The 12,042-nt window shown below is 42.8% G+C and overlaps 1 protein-coding gene across 1 annotated transcript in view; it reads right to left on the bottom strand.

Annotated features, from left to right (window-relative positions):
* The window catches only part of LOC110502459 (galactosylgalactosylxylosylprotein 3-beta-glucuronosyltransferase 2), a 37,105-nt gene extending 27,371 nt beyond the window's left edge, over positions 1–9,734 (bottom strand). Inside the window, exon 1 of the mRNA XM_021580482.3 lies at positions 8,272–9,734. Within this exon, the coding sequence (XP_021436157.3) occupies positions 8,272–8,796 (525 nt within the window). The 5' untranslated portion in view covers positions 8,797–9,734. The remainder of the gene's footprint in view (positions 1–8,271) is intronic.
* Between the last annotated feature and the right edge of the window lie 2,308 nt (positions 9,735–12,042).

Below are 12,042 nucleotides of genomic sequence, written 5' to 3'. Positions count from 1 at the left end.
GACGACTCTGTTTGCTGACACCCCATTTCGAGGCAGCAAAGCTGGCGGAATGTCTCGCACACATAATGATTTGCACCGAGCCGTGACTTGTTAATGCTTGAGAACAGAGAAAACATCCAATAATCTGTCTTTATGCAAATTGTTTCTGGATGGTTTCCTCTTCAACTCAGACATAATACATAAGAGAGAAATAACAGAATCTCTTTCAGGTGTTGTTTCATCGCGTCTAGCATGATCAAATACCTCTTCTAAAATCAGTAAGCCTATAGTGACATCACTCACTTAGTATTAATTGAATGGTGTTGGTATTGTGAGAGAATTGAATAGGATGATATTAAGTATGCATTTATAGGCTATTCATAATGTTTTTTGCTCATTGACTACAAATTCAGTTCTAATGTGGTCCATCTCTATATTATTTATTTTGGACACAAAGCTGCTATATGAAAAAATGTGCCTATGTTTGACAGCGGCACCATCTGTGCAATGCTAAAATCAACTGCATAACAGGTTTGACAGGTTATTACCACTATATGTCAGGTTATTAACACTATATGATATATATAATATATGGTCATTACCAAACTACGACAGATTATTACCATAGAGATTAGTTCTGTAATGTCCTGGTTGATGTGGGGCGAGCAGGCTGACTATCAGCCAATCAAATAACTGATATTTACACAGGCCTATCGTTGGAGCTGCGGCTAGACATTGCAATTAGGCACAGATTAAGGCTCTTTATCTCCCCAAATCGTAACTTAAAACAAACTTTCCCAAACTTGTTGGGGCCGGGGACCCCTTTTTTTGATAGCACTTTCATTAGGGACCCGTTCAAAATCATAACACAACTCCGACCTTTAGAGTGCGATTAAAAATAGCATACAAGGAGTTTTACTATGACTGCTGCAGGACATGACCGGACAAGATGGTGCCAACAGAGAGGGCCGCCTCACTTCTAGTCCTTAGCATATCCCCCCTCAAACCGATACCACAACGGCCCTCAAGGAACTTCACTGGTCTTTATGCAAACTGGAAACCATATATCCTGAGGCAGCATTTATTGTAGCTGGGGATTTTAACAAAGCAAATTTTAGAACAAGACCAACTCAATTCTATCAGCATATTGATTGATTGCAGTACTCGTGCTGGCAGAACTCTGGATCACTGCTACTCTAACTTCCGCGATGCATACAAGGCACTCCCCCGCCCTCCCTTCGGCATATCTGACCACCACTCCAATTTGCTCCTCCCTTCCTATAGGCAGAAACTCAAACAGGATGTACCTGTGACAAGGACTATTCAAAGCTGGTCTGACCAATCGGAATCAACGCTTCAAAATTGTTTTGATCACGTGGACTGGGACATGTTCCGGATAACCTCAGATAATAATACTGATTTATTTGTTGATTCGGTGAGTGAGTTTTTTAGGAAGTGCCAAGGAGATGTTGTACCTATTGTGACTATTAAAAACTACCCTAACCAGAAACCGTGGATAGATGGCAGCATTTGCACAAAACTGAAAGTGCAAACCACCGCATTTAACCATGGAAAGTTGACTGGGAATATGGCTGAATACAAACAGTGTAGTTATTCCCTCCGCAAGGTAATCTAACAAGCGAAATGTCAGTATAGAGGCAAAGTGGAGTCGCAATTTAACGGCTCAGGCATGGGACATATATGGCAGGGACTACAGACAATCATGGACTACCAAAAGAAAACCAGCCACGTCACGGACACCGACGTCATGCATCCAAAAAAACTAAACGCCTTCTGTGCCCGCTTTGAGGATAATATAGTGCCACCGACACGGCCAAGGACTGTGGGCTCTCCTTCTCCATGGCATAATGTGAGTAAGACATTTAAGCGTGTTAACTCTCGCAAGGCTGCCAGCCCAGACGGCAGTCTCATATTCAATCGCTACCTATCCCAGTCTGCTGTCAACACATGCGTCAAGATGGCCACCATTGTTCCTGTATCCAATAAGGCAAAAGTAACTGAACTTAATGACTATCGTAGGACTCACCTCGGTCATTATATAGTGCTTTGAGAGACTAGTCAAAGATCATATCACCTCCACCTTGCCTGTCACCCTAGACTCACTTCAGTTTGCATATGCCCCAATAGGTCCACAGACGATGCAATCGCCATCACACAGCACACATCCCTATCCCACCTGGACAAGTGGAAGACCTACAGTTGAAGTCAGAAGTTTACATACACCTTAGCCAAATGCATTTAAACTCAGTTTATCTCAATTCCTGACATTCAATTGTAGTAAAAAATCCCTGTCTTAGTTCAGTTAGGATCACCACTTTATTTTAAGAATGTGAAATGTGAGAATAATAGTGGAGAGAATAATTTATTTCAGATTGTATTTATTTCATCACATTCCCAGTGGGTCAGAAGGTTATATACACTTACTTCGTATTTGGTAGCATTGCCTTTAAATTGTTTAACTTGAGTCAAAAATTTCTGATAACTTTCCACAAGCTACCCACAATAAGTTGGGTGAATTTTGGCCCATTACTCCTGACAGAGCTGGTGTAACTGAGTCAGGTTTGTAGGCCTCCTTGCTCGCACACACTTTTCAGTTCTGCCCACAAATTTTCTATAAGATTGAGGTAAGAGCTTTGTGATGGCCACTCCAATACCTTGATTTTGATGTCCTTAAGCCATTTTGCCACAACTTTGGAAGTGTGCTTGGGGTCATTGTCCATTTGGAAGACCCATTTGCGACCAAGCTTTAACTTCCTGACTGATGTCTTGAGATGTTGCTTCAATATATCCACATAATTTCCCTTCCTCATGAAGCAATCTATTTTGTGAAATGCACCAGTCCCTCCTGCAGCAAAGCACCCCCACAACATGATGCTGCCACCCCCGGGCTTCACGGTTGGGATAGTGTTCTTCAGCTTTCAAGCTTCACCCTTTTTCCTCCAAACATAATGATGGTCATTTTGGCCAAACAGTTTTATTTTTGTTTCATCAGACCAGAGGAGATTTCTCCAAAAAGTACAATCTTTGTCCCCATGTGCAGTTGCAATCCGTAGTCTGGCTTTTTTTATGGTGGTTTTGGAGCAGAGGCTTCTTCCTTGCTGAGCAGCCTTTCAGGCTATGTCGATATAGGACTCGTTTTACTGTAGATATAGATACTTTTGTAACTGTTTCCTCCAACATCTTCACAAGGTCCTTTCCTGTTGTTCTGGGATTGATTTGCACTTTTCGCAGCAAAGTACGTTCATCTCTAGGAAACCGAACGTGTCTCCTTCCTGAGTGGTATGATGGCTGCGTGGTCCCATAATGTTTATACTTGCGTATTATTTTTTTTGTACCGATGAACGTGGTACGTTCAGGCATTTGGAAATTGCTCCCAAGTATGAATCAGACTTGTGGAGGTCTACAATTTTTTTCTGAGGTCTGGCTGATTTGTTTTGATTTTCCCATGATGTCAAGCAAAGAGGTACTAAGTTTGAAGGTAGGCCTTGAAATACATCCACAGGTACACCTACGATTGACTTAAATAATGTCAAGTAGCCTATCAGAAGCTTCTAAAGCCATGATATTTTCTGGAATTTCCAAGCTCTTTAAAGGCACAGTCAACTTTGTGTATGTACATTTCTGAAACATTTGAATTGTAAGTGAAATAATCTGTCTGTAAACAATTGTTGGAAAATTAGATGTCCTAACCGACTTGCCAAATCTATAGTTTGTTAACATGAAAATTGTGGAGTGGTTGAAAAACGAGTTTTAATGACTCCAACCTAAGTGTATGTAAACTTCCAACTTCAACTGTATGTAAGAATGCTGTTCATTGACTACAGCTCAGAATTCAACACCATAGTACCCTCCAAGCTCATCATTAAGCTTGAGGCCCTGGGTCTCAACCCCGCCCTGTGCAATTGGGTCCTGGACTTCCTGACGGGCCACCCACAGGTGGTGAAGGTAGGAAACAACATCTCCACTTCACTGATCCTCAAAACTGGGTCCCCACAAGGGTGTGTGCTCAGCCCCCTTTTGTACCTTCTTGTTCACCTATGACTGCATGGCCATGCACGCCTCCAACGCAATCATCAAGTTTGCAGATGGCACAACAGTAGTAGTCTTGATTACCAAAACAAACTAGACAGATAATAGGGAGGAGGTGATGGCATTCGGAATGTGCTGTTAGTAAAGCAACCACTCACTTAACGTCACAAAAATAAAATAGGTTATCGTGGACTTAATGAAACAGCCGAGGGGGCATCGATGGAACAGCAGTGGAGAAGGTGGAACATTTTAAGTTACTCTGCGTACACATCACGGACAAACTGAAATGTTCCACCCACACAGACAGTGTGGTGAGGAAGGTGCAACAGCGCTCAGGAGGCTGAAGAAATTTGACTTGTCACCTACAGTGAGGGAAAAAAAGTATTTGATCCCCTGCTGATTTTGTATGTTTGCCCACTGACAAAGAAAGTATCCTTCTATAATTTTAATGGTAGGTTTATTTGAACAGTGAGAGACAGAATAACAACAATGAGGGAAATGAGGGAAATAAGTATTTGACCCCTTTGCAAAATATAACTTAGTACTTGGTGGCAAAACCCTTGTTGGCAATCACAGAGGTCTTCTGTTTCTTGTAGTTGGCCACCCAGGTTTGCACACATCTCAGGAGGGATTTTGTCCCACTCCTCTTTGCAGATCTTCTCCAAGTCATTGATGTTTTGAGGCTGACGTTTGGCAACTCAAACCTTCAGCTCCCTCCACAGAATTTCTATGGGATTAAGGTCTGGAGACTGGCTAGGCCACTCCAGGACCTTAATGTGCTTCTTCTTGAGCCACTCCTTTTTTGCCTTGGCCGTGTGTTTTGGGTCATTGTCATGCTGGAATACCCATCCACGACCCATTTTCAATGCCCTGGCTGAGGGAAGGAGGTTCTCACCCAAGATTTGACGGTACATGGCCCCGTCCATCGTCCCATTGATGCGGTGAAGTTGTCCTGTCTCCTTAGCAGAAAAACACTCCCAAAGCATAAAGTTTCCACCTCCATGTTTGACGGTGGGGATGGTGTTCTTGGGGTCATAGGCAGCATTCCTCCTCCTCCAAACACTGCGAGTTGAGTTGATGCCAAATAGCTCCATTTTGGTCTCATCTGACCACAACACTTTCACCCAGTTGTCCTCTGAATCATTCAGATGTTCATTGGCAAACTTCAGATGGGCATGTATATGTGTTTCCTTGAGCAGGGGGACTTTGCGGGCGCTGCATGATTTCAGACCTTCACGGCGTAGTGTGTTACCAATCGTTTTCTTGGTGACTATGGTCCCAGCTGCCTTGAGATCATTGACAAGATCCTCCCATGTAGTTCTGGGCTGATTCCTCACCGTTCTCATGATCATTGCAACTCCAACGAGGTGAGATCTTGCATGGAGCCCCAGGCCGAGGGAGATTGACAGTTATTTTGTGTTTCTTCCATTTGCGAATAATCGCATCAACTGTTGTCACCTTCTCACCAAGCTGCTTGGCGATGGTTTTATAGCCCATTCCAGCCTTGTGTAGATCTACGATCTTGTCCCTGACATCCTTGGAGAGCTCTTTGGTCTTGGCCATGGTGGAGAGTTTAGAATCTGATTGATTTATTGCTCTGTAGACAGGTGTTTTATATACAGGTAACATACTGAGAATAGGAGCACTCCTTTTAAGAGTGTGCTCCTAATCTCAGCTCATTGCTAGTATAAAAGACATCTGGGAGCCAGAAATCGTTCTGATTGAGAGGGGGTCAAATACTTATTTCCCTCATTAAAATGGAAATCAATTGATAACATTTTTGACATGCGTTTTTCTGGATTTTGTTGTTGTTATTCTGTCTCTCAATGTTCAAATAAACCTACCATTAAAATTATAGACTGATCATGTCTTTGTCAGTGGGCAAACTTACAAAATCAGCAGGGGATCAAATACTTTTTTTCCCTCACTGTAAATCCCTCACAAACTTGTACAGATCCACAATTGAGAGCTTCCTGTCTGGCTACACCAACCCCTGGTATGGCACCTGCACCGCCCATAACCTCATGGCTCTCAGAGGGTGGTGTCGTCTGCACAACGCATCAACGGGGCAATCTACTTGCCCTCCAGGACACCTACAACACCTGATGTCACAGGAAGATCAAAAAGATCATCAAAGACAACAACCATCGTGCCACTACCTGTTCACCCCGCTACCATCCAGAAGGTGAAGTCAGGACAGGTGCATCAAAGCTGGGACCGAGAGACTGAAAAATAGCTTCTATCTCAAGGCCATCAGACTGTTAAACAGCCATCACTAACACAGAGATGCTGCTGCCTACATACAGACATGAAATCATTAGCCACTTTAATAAATGGATCACTAGTCACTTTAATAATGCCACTTGAATAATGTTTACATGTCCTGCATTACTCATCTCATATGCATATATTGTATTTCATACCATCTATTGCATCTTGCCTATGCCGCTTAGTCATTGCTCATCCATATACTTATATGTATATATTCTTATTCCATTCCTTTACTTAGATTTGTGTGTATTAGGTAGTTGTTGTGGAATTTTTAGATTTCTTGTTAGATATTGCTGCACTGTCGGAACTAAAAGCATAAGCATTTCGCTACACTCGCAATAACATCTGCTAACCATGTGTATATGACCCCAAAAAATGTATTTGATTTGACTAACCAAGTCTTGGGGCCCCCTCTTCAAATCCAATCATTTCTTTCTAGTTTTCAAGGTAATTTCATGAAATTCTACACATTTTCCTATGGGGCATAGAGACAGTTTAGCAGTTTCAAATCTTAAATTACAGTGCATTTGTCACACCCTGATCTGTTTCACCTGTCTTATGCTTGTCTCCTCCCCCCCCACCAGGCTTCGGCCCTTTTTCCCCATTATCGCCTGTGCATTTATACCTGTGTTTTCTGGTTTTCTTGTTGCCAGTTCTTCTTGTCTCGTCAAGCCTACCGGTGTTTTTTCCCGTACTCCTGTTTTTCTCTCTTGTCCCTGTTTTCTAGTTTTCCCGGTTTTGACCATTCTTCCTGCCCTGACCCTGAGCCTGCCTGCCGTTCTGTACCTTTCGGACTCCAGCTGGAATACTGACATCTGCCTGCCCCCTGTTTTTGTAATAAACATTTGTTACTTCGAACTGTCAGCATCTGAGTCTTATCCTGAGGTCTGATAGCATTTAGGTTAAAAACCTAAGGCCACCCTCTTGACAGTGAAGAGAAAACATTTATGTTTTAAAGTACATTTCCTGCAATTGTACACATTTTGTCATGGGGCATCGAAATTGTTGCAGTTTTAAAGCAAGTTTGCCGTAATACTACATATCTTCCATAGGGTGGAGAGAAGATTTAACAATTTTCAAATTAATTTCATGCAATTTCTTTTAAAAATCAGTGGGGAGTAGAGAAAAAAGTGCAGTTTTAAAGAAAATATCCTGAAATTCTACACATTTTGCCATGGGGCGGAGAGAATATTTAACAATTGTATAACTAATTTCATGCATTTCTAGAACATTTTCCGTGGGGCGGAGGGAATAATCTTCAGTTTTACAGCTAATTTCCTGCAATTCTACACATTATGTCATGGGGCGGAGAGAATATTTTGCAATTGTATAACTAATTTCATGCATTTTTATAATCTTTTCCGTGAGGTGGAGAGAAAAATGTGCAGTTTTACAGCTAATTTCCTACAATTCTACATTTTTTTGCCATAGGGTGGACACAATGTTTGCAGTTTTTAATGTGATATCTATGATCAATGGCGCCACCCCCCAGTCGGTTATTCGACCATAATTACAAAAAATTTAGATAGCAGGCTGCTAGGCTAACTTACCAATCTAAAACGTTTTAGCTGACATGGGCTAATTGAGTGACTGTCAGTGACTGACATAACAAGCGAAAAACTGCTGATGCACAACCACATTTTTAAATCAATGAGAGATGAGCCCCTGCTGTCAATTAGGTTATTTGAAGAGAAAATTATTTAGAAGATCACAGAGCCAACTTGCTCAAAACAAGTTTTAGGCAAATTAACTCTGGGTTGAGTTATGTGCAGGTTTTTGTTCTATCCAGAATCAGTGTCTGGACACAGTGGCCCTCAAGGACCAGAGATGACCCTTGAATATATCCCAGGCTTATTTCAATACTTTGCCTGATTGCACAGATAGGCTATCTGAAAACTCTTGTACTACAAAACTTTGTTGTTTGTGTGAGTGATGCCATGTAGCCTATCTGTCATTAATGTGCTTTATTACCTCTTCAAACAGTTCCAGACTGTATGTGTTGTCATCATCTGCGAAGAATACTACCCCCACGTCCTTCCGAGAGCGATGTGACCGTAGCCACGATAGAGCAGTGTTCCTCTGCTCAGTAGCACGAGGCATCCCGGTCCGTTTGAACCGGCGGGGCGTAAAGATGTTCAAGTGTGTGTATGGCATCCCGGAGTGGGAGAGAAAGCGCGCCACCAGCTCTGTGCGCACGCTCGAGTCCTCCACTACGATCCAGTGGAAGCGAGGAACCTGGCAGAAGGTGTTAGCCAGCCGGGTAAGTTCAGCTTTCTGGACTGGCCGATTGTAGGTCGGAGTGATGGCGTATATTACTGGGAGAGCGGAGCGATTGGCCCGAGGAAGTCTGGTTCTGTCATGCCGCTGTGCGCCCCCGGGGCGGCCCAGGACTGGACTTCGCACGGGTGTCCTCTTGGTGTCAATATCGATCATGATGATGACGATGAGGACCCAGGGCAGGAGAATGAAGAAGCGGCTGTAGAAGAGCGATTTCATTTTGCCGAAGTTAGGTGATAAACGGGCGGTGCACTCACTCTATCTCACTCATTCCATCATATCCAAGCATCCCACCACGATCGTGCAACAACAATTTGCACTCTCCAAAGCTATTTTAAGAGAACACGTAAGTCCCATTTTTAGAAATTAAGACTTTGTTTATCTCCAATAAACAAATAAATATCAAAATTCATCCCGTTTAGGGTTATGAAAACATAGTCACGTCCGCGTCCCGTAGGGACTGTTTGCTGATGAGTCTCCTCCCAGATGAAAGTGGAGAAGTGCCTCATATCCCTCGAACGAGAGCGACGAAACGAACCCCTCAAAAACCAACATTTAATCCCAAACGCAATCTTCACATGCCTTCAACCCACAACAGTTTCGATAAACCAGAAATAGCTTTTCGCAGATATCCACCGGCCGCTACTCCCGTAGTGTATGGGAGAAAGGGACATCATTCCCGGGATGAATGCGGCTTAACTCGGTGTCTGATGGGCAGTGGGGAGAAGCAGGTGCGGGAGCGTCAGTGCAGAGAGAGGAGAGACAGCGATGAGAGGGGACGGGAAAGATTGGAATGGACAGGGAGAGAAAGAGAGGAGGAGGGGAGAGAGAAAGGGAGACTTTGTTATGCTGCTAGAGAAGCACGTCAGTGTCCGCTGAGGATGGAGATAAACTCACCCTACAGACAGACAGAGAGAGAGAGAGATGGAAAGAGAGAGAGAGAGAGAGAAGCACCATCTTTTGATAAAACGTTTGCTTTCGTTCTAAATGATAATCGGAACTTTGATTTGCACTGCAAGTTGTCCACACCAGACCAATTGAGCTGGCAGAATTCAATGAATAGAAATAAAGACATCTCTCTTGAAGCTAGGGCAATCAGTAGCCATCAGCATGACATTAATTTAGACTCGGTCTCGTTGCAACCCACTATCGTAAATAATCTTGAAATAAACACTAATTACTAATGTGAACAAGTGTGTATTATATTAGTTGCAGGAAATAGGATTTCAGTTTGATGCTGGTCACCCTTACATGGTTTTGGACACCTGTCACCAGCTATGTGGATATTCAGGAGATGTTTCCCATATCTGGTACCCTATTTGTTCAGATGCAATTAATTGCTTGTGCTTGGAAAATATTGAAAACAATGATGGTTATTTCTTCTCCTATCATGATAAGGAACACTGATATGGATCCTAATCTCGTATATAGCCTAACAGTCTAAATTGGACTGTAGCTTCTGTTATGCCAGACTCTGGTATTTTATTAATAGAGCAGAAAAATAGAGCCTGATTTACATTTCATTATTGTCAATTGGTTTAAAAGATTACATCTATACCAGTACATAAATATTGAGTGCATTTTTCAATGTCAGCATGTGAAATCTCTTCTTTGAGTTATGACTAGTCAATTACTCACTCCCCACATCTAGCCCCACCCTCCTCTCCCCCGCATAGGCTCTGTGCCATCAGCATGTACCTGTCATTCAACTGTCAGACTGCCTTGTCCGTGCCCCAGTTTCATCAGATACTCCATTCTTATTGGGTATTGACATGTGACAGTGCTCTCTGCGATTGGGAATTACATGACGAGGGGTTCTATGAGAAATGGATGCCTCACTATCAGTTCTGATGGTGGAAATCAGAGCTTTGTTCTGTTCTGTTGCTTCTTAGCCCAGGGGATTGGCTATTATCTGACATCATGTCAAATGTCACAGGAGTTGGTCTGAGTTAGAGAGACAAGGGAGCATGAAACAGAGTGATGTGTTTGCTAGAGGCAACAATTAAGTGTATAGCCTATCTCACCTGTCTGGAGAGGCCTCAGTAATAGACAACACACACGCACGCACGCACGCACACACAAACACACACACACACACACACACACACACACACACACACACACACACACACACACACACACACACACACACACACAAAAGAAGGTAGCATCACCAGACACTGGCAGGAGAACAATAGTGCACAGATAAAGAGTGTGTGTTTGTGAGAGAGAGAGAGAGCGAGAGACAGAAAGACAGACAGACAGACAGACAGACAGACAGACAGACAGACAGACAGACAGACAGAGAGAGAGAGAGAGAACCCTGGGTCTAATCTACTCTTTGTCATCCTGGTAATACAGCATAGAGAGTGAAAGAGAAAGAAAGACAGGGAGAGAAAACGATGGCGGGGGAAGGAAGTGGATGTTTACTGATGGAGAGGAATATTCAGTTAGCTCCCAGACCAACTGAAGACTCCTACCATCCAAAGACAACAAACGAGTCTTCCATCGTATATGCATAAATCACTATGGAGCACGATTTAAGTGAGAATTTAGAGTACAATTCAATTTAGAGACAATTCAGATCCTCTCAACAAATGGAAAGTCTACAAGGCATTTGTCAACGCCATTAGCATAGAAACGACTTTCCGTCCTCCCTATTGTGTAAATTGGAGACAAGCTAATACATTTCCCTCCAGCATAACTCAATTGGCACAGGTTTGCAGTTGATGACATTAGTTGTTTGATGGGGAAGAGGATGGAGATGCTATTGAATTTACTCCCAGCCCCAAAATCGATCACGTGCAAATTTATTTATTGGAATTTCGCAATTAATTATTTGTTTTACACCCAATTTCATCCTCCTAAGAGGTGATGGAGGTTTCTGTTTATGTACTTCCTCCCTCCATATACTGTAATGTAAAGTGGTGTGCTGTATAGAGGCAATTCTAGGTCTCATCCATTGGCTTGATACCAGCATCTGCATCCCAAATGGAATGTACCAATAAAGGTAAAACTAGAGAGGAGTAAGGGAGTCTGTGTTGTCAACCTGTCGACCACAGCTTTCCTCACGATTTTCTCTAGAGCTTATTCCCCTTCCCCTTGTCAGCAACAAGACACGTGCACGCATGCACACACACACGCAGGCACGCACACACACACACACACACACACACACACACACACACACACACACACACACACATACACACACACAGTGTCAATTAAGACTCATAATCCCATTAAATGACCCATCTACCACTATAAAGGAATTGATTCTTAGGATGCTCATTGGTAGAATGTCTATCAAGCACCTTTTAAAATGTACTTATCTAAGCATTTACACCCACCCACACCACGTAATGGATGAAATTCCATCCTACCTGTCATTCAATAGAATCTGACACAGTCCTATATCACTTACAGGCTTCGTCAGTTTGAAAAACACATTTACTAACAGCGTCA

This window comes from Oncorhynchus mykiss, chromosome 23 (genome assembly GCF_057628025.1).
Source record: "Oncorhynchus mykiss isolate SJ-2025 chromosome 23, ASM5762802v1, whole genome shotgun sequence".
Lineage (NCBI taxonomy): Eukaryota > Metazoa > Chordata > Actinopteri > Salmoniformes > Salmonidae > Oncorhynchus > Oncorhynchus mykiss.
This window is presented reverse-complemented; position numbering and strand designations above follow the sequence as displayed.